This window comes from Pseudophryne corroboree, chromosome 1 (assembly GCF_028390025.1).
Source record: "Pseudophryne corroboree isolate aPseCor3 chromosome 1, aPseCor3.hap2, whole genome shotgun sequence".
Lineage (NCBI taxonomy): Eukaryota > Metazoa > Chordata > Amphibia > Anura > Myobatrachidae > Pseudophryne > Pseudophryne corroboree.
This window is the reverse complement of record NC_086444.1, coordinates 885,121,550-885,140,217: the sequence shown is the minus strand read 5'-3', so window position 1 is coordinate 885,140,217 and position 18,668 is coordinate 885,121,550. Positions and strand designations below refer to the sequence as shown.

At 45.7% G+C, this 18,668-nt stretch overlaps 1 protein-coding gene across 1 annotated transcript in view; it reads left to right on the top strand.

Annotated features, from left to right (window-relative positions):
• Window positions 1-18,668, top strand: part of MOB1B (MOB kinase activator 1B) — a 136,415-nt gene that overhangs the window by 108,286 nt on the left and 9,461 nt on the right. Inside the window, exons 2-5 of the mRNA XM_063920116.1 lie at window positions 11,133-11,299; window positions 12,863-12,956; window positions 14,579-14,712; window positions 15,333-15,496. Of these exons, the coding sequence (XP_063776186.1) occupies window positions 11,133-11,299; window positions 12,863-12,956; window positions 14,579-14,712; window positions 15,333-15,496 (559 nt within the window). The remainder of the gene's footprint in view (window positions 1-11,132; window positions 11,300-12,862; window positions 12,957-14,578; window positions 14,713-15,332; window positions 15,497-18,668) is intronic.

Genomic DNA, 18,668 nt, shown 5'->3' with positions numbered 1-18,668 from the left:
GGTAACAGCAAGGCGGAACAAAAAGCAGAGCGAAAATGGCAGAGGTGTACGAAGTTCCTCCTCTGGGCAGAAAAATATGTAAGGGCTCTGTCGGCAATTTTCATTCCGGTGGACAACTGGGAAGCATGCTTCCTCAGCAGACACGATCTCCATCCGGGAGAGTGGGACCTCCACCAAGAAGTCTTCGCAGAGGTGACAAGTCTTTGGGGAGTTCCTCCAGTTGACAGGATGACTTCTCGTCTCAACGAGAAGCTTCAGAAGAATTGCTCCAGGTCAAGAGACCCTCCGGCAATAGCAGTAGTTGCTCTGGTGACCCAGTGGCTATTCCGGTCAGTGTATTCCTTCCACCTCCACTGATCCCAAAAGTTCTCGGGATAATAATAAGAAAAAGGGTTCGGGCAATTTCCACTGCCCCAGACTGGCCAAGGAGGGCTTGGTGCCCAGATCTTCAGGAGTTGCTCATTGAAAGATCCTGGGCCTTTTCCTCTTCGCAAGGACCTACTGCGGTAGGTACCGTGCGTGTACCTAGACTTGCCGCGGCTACATTTGACGGCATGCTTGTTGAGCGCCGAATCCTATCCCGAAAGGGTATTCCCAAGGAAGTCATCCCCACTCTTATTCAGGCCAGGAAAGGAGTAACGTCTAAACATTACCACCGTTTTTGGAGAAAATATGTGTCTTGGTGTGAATCCAAGAAAGTTTCAACGGAAGTGTTTCAGTTAGGGCATCTTTCTCCGTTTCCTACAGGCTGGGGGAAATGCAGACTGCAGTTGGACTCCATTATGGTCCAGTTTTCTGCATTGGTAATTTTCTCTAACGTCCTAAGTGGATGCTGGGGACTCCGTCAGGACCATGGGGAATAGCGGCTCCGCAGGAGACAGGGCACAAAAAGTAAGCTTTTAGGATCACATGGTGTGTACTGGCTCCTCCCCCTATGACCCTCCTCCAAGCCTCAGTTAGGTTTTTGTGCCCGTCCGAGCAGGGTGCAATCTAGGTGGCTCTCCTAAAGAGCTGCTTAGAAAAAGTTTTTTAGGTTTTTTATTTTCAGTGAGTCCTGCTGGCAACAGGCTCACTGCATCGAGGGACTTAGGGGAGAGAATTTCAACTCACCTGCGTGCAGGATGGATTGGATTCTTAGGCTACTGGACACCATTAGCTCCAGAGGGAGTCGGAACACATGTCTCACCCTGGGGTTCGTCCCGGAGCCGCGCCGCCGACCCCCCTTACAGATGCTGAAGATTGAAGGTCCGGAAACAGGCGGCAGAAGGCTCTTCAGTCTTCATGAAGGTAGCGCACAGCACTGCAGCTGTGCGCCATTGTTGTCACACACTTCACACCAGACGGTCACGGAGGGTGCAGGGCGCTGCTGGGGGCGCCCTGGGCAGCAATATATATTACCTTTTATGGCAAAAGAATACATCACATATAGCCATTAAGGCTATATGTATGTATTTAACCCATGCCAAATGTCTAAAACTCCGGGAGAAAAGCCCGCCGGAATAGGGGGCGGGGCTTATTCTCCTCAGCACACAGCGCCATTTTCCTGCTCAGCTCCGCTGTGAGGAAGGCTCCCAGGACTCTCCCCTGCACTGCACTACAGAAACAGGGTAAAACAGAGAGGGGGGGCATATTTTGGCGATATTTTTATATATTTAAGCGGCTATAAGGAACAACACTTATATAGGGTTGTTCCCATATATATTATAGCGCTTGGGTGTGTGCTGGCAAACTCTCCCTCTGTCTCCCCAAAGGGCTAGTGGGGTCCTGTCTTCGATAAGAGCATTCCCTGTGTGTCTGCTGTGTGTCGGTACGTGTGTGTCGACATGTATGAGGACGATGTTGGCGTGGAGGCAGAGCAATTGCCGATAATGGTGATGTCACCCCCCAGGGAGTCGACACCGGAATGGATGGCTTTGTTTATGGAATTACGTGATAATGTCAGCACATTACAAAAATCAGTTGACGACATGAGACGGCCGGCAAACCAGTTAGTACCTGCCCAGGCGTCTCAGACACCGTCAGGGGCTGTAAAGCGCCCTTTACCTCAGTCGGTCGACACAGACCCAGACACTGAATCTAGTGTCGACGGTGATGAAACAAACGTATTTTCAAGTAGGGCCACACGTTATATGATCACGGCAATGAAGGAGGCTTTGCATATCTCTGATACTACAAGTACCACAAAAAGGGGTATTATGTGGGGGGTGAAAAAACTACCTGTAGTTTTTCCTGAATCAGAGGAATTAAATGATGTATGTGATGAAGCGTGGGTTAACCCAGATAGAAAAATGCTAATTTCAAAAAAGTTATTAGCATTATACCCTTTCCCGCCAGAGGTTAGGGCGCGCTGGGAAACACCCCCTAGGGTGGATAAGGCGCTCACACGCTTATCAAAACAAGTGGCGTTACCGTCTCCTGATACGGCCGCCCTCAAGGATCCAGCTGATAGGAGGCTGGAAACTACCCTGAAAAGTATATACACTCATACTGGTGTTATACTGCGACCAGCCATCGCCTCAGCCTGGATGTGCAGTGCTGGGGTCGTCTGGTTGGATTCCCTGACTGAAAATATTGATACCCTGGATAGGGACAGTATTTTATTGACTATAGAGCAATTAAAGGATGCTTTCCTTTATATGCGAGATGCGCAGAGAGATATTTGCACTCTGGCATCGAGAGTAAATGCGATGTCCATATCTGCCAGAAGGCGTTTATGGACGCGACAGTGGTCAGGTGATGCGGATTCCAAACGACATATGGAAGTATTGCCGTATAAAGGGGAGGAATTATTTGGGGTCGGTCTATCGGATCTGGTGGCTACGGCAACTGCCGGAAAATCCACTTTTTTACCTCAGACCCCCTCCCAACAGAAAAAGACATCGTCTTTTCAGCCGCAGTCCTTTCGTTCCTATAAGAACAAGCGGACAAAAGGACAGTCATATCTGCCTCGGGGCAGAGGAAGGGGTAAGAGAGGGCAGCAAGCAGCCCCTGCCCAGGAACAGAAGCCCTCCCAGGGTTCTGCAAAGCCCTCAGCATGACGCTGGGGCCTTACAAGCGGACTCAGGAACGGTGGGGGGTCGACTCAAGAATTTCAGCGCACAGTGGGCTTGCTCACAGGTGGACCCCTGGATTCTACAGGTAGTATCTCAGGGTTACAGGTTGGAATTCGAGAAGTCTCCCCCTCGCCGGTTCCTAAAGTCTGCTTTGCCAACGTCTCCCTCGGACAGGGCGACGGTATTGGAAGCCATTCACAAGCTGTTTGCTCAGCAGGTGATAGTCAAGGTACCCCTCCTACAACAGGGAAAGGGGTATTACTCCACGCTATTTGTGGTACCGAAGCCGGACGGCTCGGTAAGACCTATTCTAAATCTCAAATCTTTGAACCTGTACATACAAAAATTCAAGTTCAAGATGGAGTCACTCAGAGCAGTGATAGCGAATCTGGAAGAAGGGGACTTTATGGTGTCCCTGGACATAAAGGACGCTTACCTGCATGTCCCAATTTGCCCTTCACATCAAGGGTACCTCAGGTTCGTGGTGCAAAACTGTCATTATCAGTTTCAGACGCTGCCGTTTGGATTGTCCACGGCACCTCGGGTCTTTACCAAGGTAATGGCCGAAATGATGATCCTTCTCTGAAGAAGAGGCGTATTAATTATCCCTTACTTGGACGATCTCCTGATAAGGGCAAGATCCAGAGAACAGCTGGAAGACGGAGTAGCACTAACCCAACTAGTGCTGCAACAACACGGGTGGATTCTGAATTTTCCAAAATCTCAGTTGACCCCGACGACACGTCTGCTGTTCCTGGGAATGATTCTGGACACGGTTCAGAAAAAGGTGTTTCTTCCGGAGGAGAAAGCCAGGGAGTTATCCGAACTTGTCAGGAACCTCCTAAAACCAGGGACAGTGTCTGTGCATCAATGCACAAGAGTCCTGGGAAAGATGGTGGCTTCTTACGAAGCGATTCCATTCGGCAGATTCCACGCACGAACTTTTCAGTGGGATCTGCTGGACAAATGGTCCGGATCGCATCTGCAGATGCATCAGCGGATAACCTTATCGCCACGGACAAGGGTGTCTCTTCTGTGGTGGTTGCAGAGTGCTCATCTGTTAGAGGGCCGCAGATTCGGCATACAGGACTGGGTCCTGGTGACCACGGATGCCAGTCTGAGAGGCTGGGGAGCGGTCACACAAGGAAGAAACTTCCAGGGAGTATGGTCAAGCCTGGAGATGTCTCTTCACATAAATATACTGGAGCTAAGAGCGATTTACAATGCTCTAAGTCTGGCAAAACCCCTGCTTCAGGGTCAGCCGGTGTTGATCCAGTCGGACAACATCACGGCAGTCGCCCACGTAAACAGACAGGGCGGCACAAGAAGCAGGACAGCAATGGCAGAAGCTGCAAGGATTCTTCGCTGGGCGGAAGATCATGTGATAGCACTGTCAGCAGTATTCATTCCGGGAGTGGACAACTGGGAAGCAGACTTCCTCAGCAGACACGATCTACACCCGGGAGAGTGGGGACTTCATCCAGAAGTCTTCCACATGATTGTGAACCGTTGGGAAAAACCAATGGTGGATATGATGGCGTCCCGCCTCAACAAAAAACTGGACAGGTATTGCGCCAGGTCAAGAGATCCTCAGGCAATAGCTGTGGACGCTCTGGTAACACCGTGGGTGTTCCAGTCAGTGTATGTGTTCCCTCCTCTGCCTCTCATACCAAAAGTACTGAGAATTATACGGCAAAAGGGAGTAAGAACGATACTAGTGGCTCCGGATTGGCCAAGAAGAACTTGGTACCCGGAACTTCAAGAGATGCTCACGGAGGATCCGTGGCCTCTACCTCTAAGACGGGACCTGCTTCAGCAGGGACCGTGTCTATTCCAAGACTTACCGCGGCTGCGTTTGACGGCATGGCGGTTGAACGCCGAATTCTAAAGGAAAAAGGCATTCCGGAAGAGGTCATTCCTACACTGGTAAAGGCCAGGAAGGAGGTGACTGCACAACATTATCACCGCATTTGGAGGAAATATGTTGCGTGGTGTGAGGCCAGGAAGGCCCCCACGGAGGAATTTCAACTGGGTCGTTTCCTACATTTCCTGCAAACAGGATTGTCTATGGGCCTCAAATTGGGGTCCATTAAGGTTCAAATTTCAGCCCTGTCGATTTTCTTCCAAAAAGAATTGGCTTCAGTTCCTGAAGTCCAGACTTTTGTAAAAGGAGTACTACATATACAGCCCCCGGTTGTGCCCCCAGTGGCACCGTGGGATCTTAATGTAGTCTTGGATTTTCTAAAATCCCATTGGTTTGAGCCGCTCAAATCGGTGGAGATGAAGTATCTTACATGGAAAGTAACCATGCTACTGGCCCTGGCTTCAGCCAGGAGAGTATCAGAATTGGCGGCTTTATCATATAAGAGCCCATATCTGATTTTCCATACGGACAGGGCAGAACTGCGGACGCGTCCTCATTTTCTGCCTAAGGTGGTGTCAGCGTTTCACCTGAACCAGCCTATTGTGGTGCCTGCGGCTACTAACGAGTTGGAGGATTCCAAGTTGTTGGACGTGGTCCGGGCATTGAAAATATATATTTCAAGAACGGCTGGAGTCAGAAAGTCTGACTCACTGCTTATATTGTATGCACCCAACAAGATGGGTGCTCCTGCTTCTAAGCAGACGATTGCTCGTTGGATTTGTAGCACAATTCAACTTGCACATTCTGTGGCAGGCTTGCCACAACCTAAATCTGTCAAGGCCCATTCCACAAGGAAAGTGGGCTCATCCTGGGCGGCTGCCCGGGGAGTCTCGGCATTACAACTCTGCCGAGCTGCTACTTGGTCAGGGGCAAACACGTTTGCAAAATTCTACAAATTTGATACCCTGCCTGAGGAGGACCTTGAGTTCTCTCATTCGGTGCTGCAGAGTCATCCGCACTCTCCCGCCCGTTTGGGAGCTTTGGTATAATCCCCATGGTCCTGACGGAGTCCCCAGCATCCACTTAGGACGTTAGAGAAAATAAGAATTTACTTACCGATAATTCTATTTCTCGTAGTCCGTAGTGGATGCTGGGCGCCCATCCCAAGTGCTGATTGTCTGCAATACTTGTACATAGTTATTGTTACAAAAAAATCGGGTTGTTATTTGTTGTGAGCCGTCTGTTCAGAGGCTCCTACGTTTGTCATACTGTTAACTGGGTTCAGATCACAAGTTATACGGTGTGATTGGTGTGGCTGGTATGAGTCTTACCCGGGGTTCAATATCCTTCCTTATTGTGTACGCTCGTCCGGGCACAGTACCTAACTGAGGCTTGGAGGAGGGTCATAGGGGGAGGAGCCAGTACACACCATGTGATCCTAAAAGCTTAGTTTTTGTGCCCTGTCTCCTGCGGAGCCGCTATTCCCCATGGTCCTGACGGAGTCCCCAGCATCCACTACGGACTACGAGAAATAGAATTATCGGTAAGTAAATTCTTATTTTCTTTCTGAAATTATTAGCTTCTCTTCCGGAAGTTCAGTTTTGCGTGAAAGACGTGTTGCGCGTCCATTCTTCATTTGTGCCTCCATTGGCACCTTGGGATCGTAATGTAGTGTTGCAGTTCCTTCAATCACATTGGTTTGAACCTTTCCGGAAGGTGGAGTTGAAATTCCTCACTACTAGAAAGGTGGGCTCATCCTGGGCGGCTGTCCAGGGGGTCTCGGCATTGCAACTTTGCCGAGCAGCTACTTGGTCGGGGTCAAACACATTTGCAAAGTTCTACAAGTTTGACACCTTGGCCAATGAAGACCTTAAGTTTGGTCAATCGGTGCTGCAGAGTCATCCGCACTCTCCCGCCCGTTCTAGAGCTTTGGTATAAACCCCATGGTTCTTGAAGTGACCCCAGCATCCTCTAGGACGTATGAGAAAATAGGATTTTAATACCTACCGGTAAATCCTTTTCTCTTAGTCCGTAGAGGATGCTGGGCGCCCGTCCCAGTGCGTACTGTATCTGCAGTTATTGGTTGTGGTTTCACACAGGTTGTGTTACGGTTTTGTCAGCATAGTGCTGAAAATTCTTCATGCCATTGGCTTGTGTCCTATTGAATGCCACGTTCTGCGGCATGCTTGAGGTGTGAGCTGGTAAGATGCTCACCTTGGTTTAACAATAAATCCTTTTCCTCTAAATGTCCGTCTCCCTGGGCACAGTTTCCTTAAACTGGAGTCTGGAGGAGGGGCATAGAGGGAGGAGCCAGGTCACACCCTTTGAAAGTCTTAAAGTGCCCATGTCTCCTGTGGATCCCGTCTATACCCCATGGTTCTTGAAGTGACCCCAGCATCCTCTACGGACTAAGAGAAAAGGATTTACCGGTAGGTATTAAAATCCTATTTTCACGTTCATCTAACCATGAGTGCTGGTAATTTCTTTTTCTAAATTACTGAAAAAGTGTGTGTAAATATTATTATCTTTTACCCTGCACCACCACCATGCCAATGATTTACAATAGCTTTGAGTGCTGTCTTTTTCCAGAACTTTGTATACAGTGTCGGACTGGGGCATGATGGGCCCATCGGGGGGGATGCTGTTGTAGGGGCCTATGCTTAAGGGTGTGGCCGGGCTCCATTGGGGCGTGGCCAGCCACCACAGAGGTTTGGCTAACCATTGCAGAGTACATGTTCTGTTCCCCATGGTAAATATATAATAATATTCTTGTGAAATAAAATGTAACATAAGTTTAATGCACAATTGAAGTGCACTAGGATAGAGTCTGGAACTTGATCCCTAGAGGAGGAGGAGGAGGAGGGCCCACAGGCAGTGTGGCCCACCGGTGGTTTCCCCTGTTCCCTATGGGACAGTCCGACCCTCTTTGTGTGTGTGTGCAGGGGCGGATCCAGAAGAAAATGAAAGGAGGGGCACCATGATAGGGGAACGGTAATAGTTATATTTACATGCACCTAAGGCACGCATGCTCCCAGATAAGGGGTGTGGTATCACAGGGGGCATGGCCTCACAGAATACGCCATAAGGTAATGATTGGCTGTAGGAGCGCATCCTGGTTTATTGCCAATGTTTCACCCTGATGAAAAGACTGATTGGGCCTTGAAATGTTAGTCACGTGTTCCATTAGTTATGGGATCCTGGAAGGCACCCCAGCACAATATAATTATTAAAGTTTTTAGTTGGTGGTGGCAGGTGCAGCATACCTTGTTTTGAGACTCAGACTGCAGGACACAAACTGCCCATCTTTGATTAGCAGAAGCAGCCAGCTGGATCTCCAACAAGCAGCATAAGACATCTGCAGGACAGCCCTGTCACAATCACACGGGCCGCCTTCTCAAAGCTAAGGCTGAGTTTGACTGCACCTAGCATGGTTGTAAAGGAAGTGGAGGAGGAAGTGCTGGGAAACTGTGCAGCGCAGTCAGGGCTAATGAAGCCTTCTTGCGCAGTCATAAGTAACAGTCTTACTCGATGCTGGCATTTGAACCCTGCGCCTGGGCTGGACTCTGGACGGCTGGCAGTGGGGGAGGTAGGTTGCATCACGGTGTGAGCAGGGGAAAGCTATAGCTGCAGCTCCAGCCTCCCCATTGGTTACCACACGGACTTGCTGTTGGAGCCGCGGTGGGTCCTAGTGCCTGCCGCCTCTTTTATCAAATCTTACTGATGGAAATAGCAGTAGTGCTGCTGCTGTTCTCCTTTTGAAAAAAAAAGAAGTCAGAAACGACAGGGGGGGCACGGGCCCGAGTGCCCTCCGCCTGGATCCGCTTATGTGTGTGTGTATGTATGTGTGTATATATATATATATATATATACCCAGTTTGGTATGATTAACCCCTTCCCTGGCTGGCAAATAGAAGAGAAAGAGTTGGAGTAAGTTGTCACACGGATCCTTAGCATGGATCCCCCACTCTTCTCCAAATTCGTATTGCCATTTCTCCAACTAATGACAGACCTTAGCACAGCTACACAGCTGATAATACACAAAAGCATGTGTGCCTGAATTATACTGTAGAGCTTAATATTATATTGTCAAAGAAAGAACAGCTGCAAAATTACAGCTATTTAGGTCCATAAGTGCATCATGCCCACATACAGTTGCCAGGAGGTTTTGGGTAGCAATAATCATTAGTCCTCCGGAGTAAACAAAATAAAGAGATAAAATATTGTCTTTTTCCTTCATTCTTTGGTTTCTCTGTGTGTGGTGTTCTGTTGCAAGTGGGCATCAAATATGTGTGGTAAATAGCATTGTCAAGTTGGTGACAAGAATAAAGCTGTGCTTTATTATTGTGCTAAATTTAAGCTAAATTAATCAGTGTAGGTTTACATAAAGATATAATATAGGGGGTTATTCCAACCCGTTCGCACGCTGCAGTTTGTCGCAGCGATGCGAACGGGTCAGAACTGCACATGCGCGGCGGGCGCATTATGCACGCGTGTCGTTGCCCGGCGATGGCTGTCGCTGGGCAGCAACGTCGCCAGCGGAAAAAGTGATTGCAGCGGCGATCGCAAGAAGACTGACAGGCGGGAGGCGTTCCGGGGCGTCAACTGACCGTTTTCAAGGCGTGGTGAGGCAAACGCGGGCATGTCCAGGCGTTTGGAGGGCGGATGTCTGACGTCAATTCCGGGACCTTCGTTGCTGGATCCGTCGCACAGGGTAAGTCTGACCCTGGTCTTCTTTTGCTCAAAACTTTTTTTGCATAGCAGGGCTGCACAAGCGTTCGCAGCCCTGCTATGCAAAAAATCTCTCCCCATAGGCGGCGTCTAGTTGATCGCACGGGCTGCAAAAAGTAGCTTTGTGCAATCAACTCGGAATGACCCCTTTATGCTAAAGCATCTGTGTCAAGGAGACAGTACTGAGTCCTGACAAAAGCCATTTTGTATGCTGCTAAAGGAAACAAACATTTTTGAGAGGCAATGGCCCAAATGTAATAACCTGCAAGTATTGTATCATTTTAGTGATGTCGAGATTTTAAAGGCGAAACCATGGTATTATATTTGGACTGAACCCTTTTTTTTAAATATAACTTGGACAATGAGTGTTACTGTTCCATGGGAGACTACGGATGATACTCTGCTTGCCAATATACAGTATACTTATAGCATACCATACCATTAAGAGACTTAGGGGGTCATTCTGACCTGATCGCTCGCTGCCTTTCATCGCAGCGATCAGGTCAGAAGTGTGCCGACGCATGCGAGACAGCCTAAGGCTGTCGTTGCCTAGCGATTGCCTGCGCTGGCCAGGAGTTACTCTTCAAGTACAGAAGCATCGCCGCTGTGCGATGCTTTTGTACTTGTGCGGGGGGAGGGCCGGCCTGACATGCGAGGCGGACTAGATCTGTGCGGAGCGTCCCCCCGCATGTCAGTGTAAGTGATCGTAGCTGTGCTAAATTTAGCACAGCTACGATCAGGTCGGAATGACCCCCTTATAGCACAGTTTTTCCCACATATATTTTGATATGTTGCATCACTTGTGTGGTGCCACAGAGTTTTGCAGCACTTTATAAATAAACATAATCATGATTTAAGGGAATGGATGGACAAGTCATTTTCTAACAATATGTGTGCTATGCATGTCTAGATAAAGTAGCAAGAAACTCTTGAACGTTAGCAGGGGCGGATTGGGAACAAAAAGCGGCTCTGGAAAAATGTGTACTAGTTGCCCCACATGGGCAGCACCAGAGGTAAGGTCTAGCCATGGGCCATGGCAGCAGCACCCTCCCCCCAAGACTTTCCAGATAGTGGGCATGTCCAGCATCAAGGGGGAAGTTAAAAAGAACTAAAATTAAATATTATGAGCACATTATATGATACACCTTCAGAATTTAGGAAACTATATCATTCTTTTGAAAGATATATTTTCTTGCTTATTACACCAACCGTATCCTAATCACCATTCACTCAATCTTATATGTCAGCCAAGCAGGCAGACAGAGCATACACTAGATCATCTGCAATCACAGGCTAAGTGGCAAAGTCATTTTCATATGTGCAAATTATTTTGCATCTTATTCATTATGCCTATAAAAAGAACCACATGTCCTCAAACAAAACATGCCCCACGGGTGCGTCGGCCCACCGGTAATCTTCCCTGTAAACCCTATGGCCAATCCACTCTGAACGTTGGTATACAAGCTGTCTTCTCTCTTATTGTCTAGTGGCAATCGTTCTTCAAAGACTTTTAAGCCAAAAAGGAGTATTCCCGAAGGCTCCCACCAGTACGAGCTGCTGAAACATGCAGAAGCTACTTTGGGAAGTGGAAACCTGCGTATGGCTGTCATGCTACCGGAGGGAGAAGATCTCAATGAATGGGTGGCAGTGAATAGTAAGTACTCTGTGATTCAGTTTATGTTTGTTATGTGGACATACATATTCACAGTGTCTTTTTTTGAAGAACAGATCCTTCCTTGATGACTTATTTATTAAACCAGTTTTTCACAAATTTATGTAGACTGCATAAATTTTATGTATCCCAGCTAGTGTAATGCAAATGGCTAACTACCACTGTAGACCGCAGTCGCCATTATTATCGATGGGGACTACGGTCTTACCCATATGAAACAAACCGGTTGCAGATGACATAAACCACTTTATACTTATGGAGGCATTCCTGCAGGAGAGGGATTTTATGATCAGTCTCCCACAGCCTCTACAAAGTGAAACTGCACCTGATTCATAGGTGGTAGTTGTTGTGGTTGCTGTTGCAATCTTTTACCATTTACAGTTTCAAGTATATGCTATTATGTCCAGAAGCTAACCTGAGCATAGAAACATCCACTACTGCCTCCTCATTTCCGTCCCGACGGCATACAGCTGCTGATACATTGGTACCATTGTTGCAGATTGGGCCATCACAGCCAACCAGAAATTGGCGTCTGAATGGCCATGACACACCACGTTTACCCAGCCACTTCCCTGTTACCACCCCCAAACGCTGTCTACCTGTCACTCACTTTGTGACTATTTCCTCGGTGCAAACACCATTGCAATTCAATCGCTGCTTGTGCGCACTGCGGTTCAGACACATGTACAGTAAGAAAACATTGACCAACTTGCATACTTCAACCGCTTGTGACCACATCTGAATGAAGCCAACTATGCACATGTGCAATTTTAGTGTCCCAGGAGGAGTCTTTAAAAAATGTGAGACTCCTCTGATACCACCCGGGATGTAATTCGCTACTGCTGTCCCTGCCAGTTACATTTAGTACATAGCATGCATAATCATGTCAAAGATTATTATCCCCGCTGTGATGTACACCAGAAGAAATGCAGCACTTCTACTATTTTTTATACAGATACCCCATAGGCTCCAATCTGTATTTTCCGTCTATAAATTAAACCGGACATGTGCTATAACACTGGATAATCAGACAGCTAATTGGTGATTCATTTGAGCTGACATTTGTACCCAGCTGTATGTCAACCAGGCTAAAACAAAATTGCACTCATAGGATTTAAAATGTAATCATGTAAATCCCTTCTAAATAAGTCAAAGCAACACAATTTGCTGGGCTTTTTTATGACTAGGAAGCTACTGTTCTTTGGGGAAGATGCATCAAGCCTTGGAGGGAGATAGAGTGGAGACATTGCCCAAAATCAACTAATAAGCTTCTGTCATTTATGTAGCACAGTCTTTGAAATGGCAGATAGAAGCTGATTGGTTTATTTGGGCAACTACTTCACTGTATCTCTGTCCAAGACTTGATAGATTTCCCCGCGACTGCTGATGAAATGATTTTGATTAGTTCTAATTGGTTCTATTTATTTTTCACTGCATCATTTGTTGTCATTAACTGTTTGGCCATAATCCAAATGTTCTGTATACTGTACTTATTCACCATCTGCTCCTATTTATGATGCTAATAGGCTCTCCCTTCATTTCCAGCTGTGGATTTTTTCAACCAGATCAATATGTTATATGGAACCATTACAGATTTCTGTACAGAGGAGAGCTGCCCAGTAATGTCCGCTGGCCCCAAGTAAGACAATTCTTTTATCTGTGCTACTTATGTGTACCCATTCATTGGTGAAATTGCTGTAATAAGCATTCATTTGAATAGAATGTTAGACTGAGCAGCATTATATAAGAGGAACCAGTTGTTTTAGTTACTAACACATGTCAGCATGAGCCACCACCTCCGCTCTTCTGTCTTTCAACTATTTCTCAAGCTGACGTAATAACTTGACTGAATTTATCAATTCATGTTCTAGAAAATGTGAACATTCTTTACCATTTATTAAGCTCATTTTAATTAAATTGGGCAATTCACAGCAAAAAAACAGGTGGAGAGCAATGTATGTCAATGTAATGGCGGATATGACTTACTATACCACTTTACCACTTCTATGTAGTCACACCATAATTCATGTATAACACAACACTAGAAATGATACACTTAAAAAGAATGCTCAATTACACCAGTAAATTTACCACTGGTTGCAGTAAGTCAGACAAAGGTAAATTATAGAGCTTTTCACATACTGTATTATATATAATGTGGATTCAGCAAATTGTGTGAATAAAACATAATGGAGACATAACCCATTTTTTTTATGAACTTAGTGGGAGCTATACTGTATTTGTAACAATAACTGGACTCAGATGCATCTTAACGTAAAGACATTTGCCCAGGGACCCACAATTCTAGGGGCCTTTGAGTGTTTTTTGGTGGGGGGAGGGCTGGGGGTCACACACAATCAGAGTGGCGAGGTAGCATTCTCTATGTACTTCCAGCCTGCATATAGACAGTGGCTGGCTGGAGCTATCCTCCAATCAGAGTGCTGACAGCCATTCATTGTATGGAAGCATGTGGACAGATGGCATAGGACAGACAGCATGGTTCCTATGAATGGGTGTATAGGGCCTCCAGTTAATTGCTTTGTCCAAGGCTTACAATAGTGTGAGGATGGTTCTGACTGGACTTTTCATTAAAATATTCAGGTACTGCATATATTAAGAAGGGTTGCTTCAATGCCTTTGAGCTTTTGGGGGTCATTACGAGTTGATCGCTCGCTAGCTAGTTTTAGCAGCCGTGCAAACGCTATGCCGCCGCCCACTGGGGAGTGTATTTTAGCTCAGCAGAAGTGTGAACGCTTGTGCAGCCGAGCTCTGCAAAAACAGTTTGTGCAGTTTCTGAGTAGCTCTGAACCTACTCAGCGCTTGCGATCACTTCAGCCTATTCGTGTCCGGATTTGACATCATACACCCGCCCACCGAACACCCAGCCACGCCTGCGTTTTTTCAGACTCCCTGAAAACGGTCAGTTGACACCTAGAAAGGCCCCCTTCCTGTCAATCTTTTTGCGGCCGTCAGTGCGACTGAAAGCTTCACTAGAACCTGTGCAAAACAACAAATGCCTTTGTGTCCGTACGTCGCGCGTGCGCATTGCAGTGCATATGCATGCGCAGTAATGCCAATTTTTAGCCTGATCGCTGCGCTGTGAACAACGGCAGCTAGCGATCAACTCGGAATGACCCCCTTTGTGTCAGTAATGTGAAAAAAATATAGAAATGTATTTTTAGAATACAAATTTTTGACATTGTCATTTTTTTTTTCTAATAGATGGTAATATTTCTAACGATTAACATGCTTTTTTCCTAGGTATGAATACCATTGGGCTGATGGAACTAATATAAAGAAGCCAATTAAATGTTCTGCCCCCAAATATATTGATTATCTAATGACCTGGGTCCAAGATCAACTTGATGATGAAACTCTATTCCCCTCAAAAATCGGTAGGAATACAGTCACAACAAAGATAAAGATATTCATTATACATTACTGGCACATATACAGTAAGCTAGAAAGACAAAAATATGTTAATTACACCATCAACTGTTACTATGGGGGATATTTATGAAATCTTGGAGAGAGATAAAGTGGAGAGAGCTAAATTGACAATCAATCAGTTTCTGTCATATTATTAGCACAGCCTATAAAATGACAGACGCGGATTGGTTGGTATGGAATGCGTCAGGATCTCGGCATTCAGAATACCTAAATTGGAATCCCAACATGGATTATTGCCGGCGCAATTTCTGCTTGATCAAGGGTGGGGTAAGCGGTGATCAGCATGCTGGCCGGCCTTGCCCTGCGATGGGCGGCCCCCCGCATGCGTTCACAAGGATTGCAAATTCTGCTACTTAGCAATCCTTACTGAATCGGGCCCAAAATGTGGTGGCACCTATATGGAGTCAGTGAGTTAATCTATCTAGTGTTTAATTGCATGAAGGACCCAAGTACCGTAGGCACTTGCTCATACAGATGTTGTTTTGTTATGTGTAATATCAAATATTTTTTTCTGTATAATGTATGTTTATTTTTATTATATTATTCCACTTGCTGTATTTTGTAGGTGTTCCTTTCCCGAAGAACTTTATGTCTGTAGCTAAAATTATATTAAAGCGACTTTTCCGAGTCTATGCCCACATCTATCACCAGCACTTTGATTCAGTGATCCAGCTTCAGGAAGAGGCACATCTGAACACATCATTCAAGCACTTTATTTTTTTTGTTCAGGTAATAATGAAACTAATGTTACTGTATAGTTAGCTTATGGCACATTTTAATGGTCAAATAGTAACATAATAACATAGTTGATGAGCTTGAAAAAAGGCAAGGGGGGTCATTCAGATCTGATCGCTGCTAAGCGTTTTCGCACAGCGTGCAATCTGATCTGAACTGCGCATGCATCTGAGCTGCACAGCGCCGGCGCGATGGACGGCTGCTACAGGGATTGGTGCCCTGCGATGGGATGGTGCGAAGGATCCAGTCGCATGGGCGTTCGCAAGGAGATTGACAGGAAGAGGCCGTTTGTGGATGGCAACTGACCGTTTTCCGGGAGTGTCCGGAAAAACGCAGACGGGCCCGGCGTTTTGAGGGCGGGTGTCTGACGTCAGCTCCGGGCCCCGATCAGGAGGATTCAATTGCAGCAGCTAAGTATGTCCTGGGCTGTGCAGAGACTGCACAAACTGATTTTTGTACAGCTCTGCTAACTAAGCGATCGCACACTTGCACAGCGTTTTCCCCTCCCCCTGTAGGCGGTGACTATCTTATTGCAGGGCAGCAAAAAACGCAGCCCAGCGATCAGATCTGAATTACCCCAAAAATGTCCATCGTGTTCAACCTATATTGCAATCCTAATGCTAATCTAAACTATAATTTACTAAATGAAAAGCAACCATAATTCATGCTTTATCTAATATAAACTATCTTTAAAAGTTGTACCCTTGGATATTTCTTTCAGTTAGGAATTTATCTACTCCATTTTTAAACTTATTGACAGAGTCCACCATTACTACCTTCTCTGGCAGAGAATTCCAAAACCTTACTGCCCTTACTGTGAAGAACCCTTTCCCATTGTATGGTATTAAATTTCCTTTCCTCTAGTCTGAGAGGGTGTCTGCGTGTCCTGAGCAGAGATCTTTTAATAAACAAATCACCTGAAAGGTCCTTGTATTGTCCTTTTATATATTTGTAAATATTAATAATGTCCTTTCTTAACCGCCTCTTTTTGAGTGTAAACATATCTAGTCTAGTAAGCCTTTCCTCATAATCCAGTGCCTCTAGACTATAGGTCTGCAAACTCAGTCCTCATTACCCCACACAGTGCATGTTTTGCAGATCTCCTTACAGAATCACAAGTGAAATAATTAACTCCACCTGCGGACCTTTTAAAATGTGTCTGTGAGTAAAAACATGCACTGCGTGGGGTAATGAGGACCGAATTTGCAGACCTATGCTCTAGACCCTTAATCAATTTGGTGGCTCGCCTCTGAACCTTTCAAGCTCCGAGATATCTTTTTTATAGTACGGTGCCCAGGACTGTACACAATGGCCCTCATTCCGAGTTGATCGCTCGCAAGGCGATTTTAGCAGAGTTACACACGCTAAGCCGCCGCCTACTGGGAGTGAATCTTAGCTTCTTAAAATTGCGACCGATGTATTCGCAATATTGCGATTACAAACTACTTAGCAGTTTCAGAGTAGCTTCAGACTTACTCGGCATCTGCGATCAGTTCAGTGCTTGTTGTTCCTGGTTTGACGTCATAAACACACCCAGCGTTCGCCCAGACACTCCTCCGTTTCTCCGGCCACTCCTGCGTTTTTTCCGGAAACGGTAGCGTTTTTAACCACACGCCCCTGAAACGCCGTGTTTCCGCCCAGTAACACCCATTTCCTGTCAATCACATTACGATCGCCGGAGCGAAGAAAAAGCCGTGAGTAAAAATACTATCTTCATTGTTAAATTACTTGGCGCAGTCGCAGTGCGAATATTGCGCATGCGTACTAAGCGGAATTTTACTGCGATGCGATGAAATATACCGAGCGAACGACTCGGAATGAGGGCCAATATTCGAGGTGCGGCCGTGCCAATGTTTTATATAGTGGCAGGATTACACTCTCATCCCTTGTCTCCATTCCCCGTTTTATTCATTCTTATACTTTATGTGCCTTCATTGCTGCACTTTGACATTGGGTACTGCAGCTAAGTCTGTTATCAATGAGCACCCCCTGGTCTTTTTCAACCACCGTTTTCCCTAAAACTTCCCCATTTCATTTGTAGGTTGCCTGAATGTTTTTAGTGCCAAGGTGCATAACTTTACATTTTTGTATATTGAACTTCATTCTCCATTTGTCTGGCCAAATTTCCAATTTAAGAAGGTAAAACAGGAAGAGCTGCAGAAAGATCACTTTACACATCTGGTCCACACATGTCACATATTTATGGTTTACACTCAGAACAGCCCTGTGTTTGTCTAACACGCACATTGTAGGCAGGTAAATGGAGGAAACCTGTCATACTACAGCAGTTAATATCTATATCCACTGTAGATAGTGTTCATAGAGCAAATCCGAAGTAATGTGACATAATCTTTGACACTACAAATGGATTTTACTAGGCGTCTGGTTCTATTAGCGCAACTCAGATTTAGCCTATAAGCAAAAAATAAAATAAAAAAAAAGATTGTAATCTAGCTGACACACACCAGACTAAAAATACATCTGCTACAGTGTATTATATAGCAACTGTCTGACGCCCCTTAGCACATATATTTTTCTACTAATCTTTGACAGCATGGCAGCAGGACTCATTTTTGCTCACTCCTCCATGTTAACATAAGATGCAATGTGACTCACATCAAGTTAAATTTCCCTCCTAAACGTTGCATTTGCCCATGCAGACAGCCATGGCCACACACAGAAAGATGCATGAAATCACAATCAAAGAGTGCAAGTGTTGTAAATCTTAGTAAAACATCAGCCATCATTTACAAACAGAAATTTATGCAGATGCATACACCATTTCCTTTTGTATGAATGCTCCTAAGTATCCACCACGCTTATGACACATTGCAGCAAGATTTGCTTCTCTCTCGGGCAGACCAATTTAAGTGCTATAAAAATTTTAAGGCAATAAAGTGACACAAAATAACAGTTAAGCAAACCAATAGTCCACAAAGTCAAAGATGTAAGGGTTCCAATAAGTTTTCCAATGTGTGTAAGGATTCATCCTCTTGTTCACATTTCCGTCAATGGATGGACAGGAACATGTAAAGAAATCAAAATTTGAAAACAGTGTGTAGTAATTTCTTATATACAATGTTTTACACCTATATATCAAGAAAGTAGAAATGTGAGGAGATAACCATTTTTAAAAGTCTATTAGGTAATTAATATAGCTGTCATC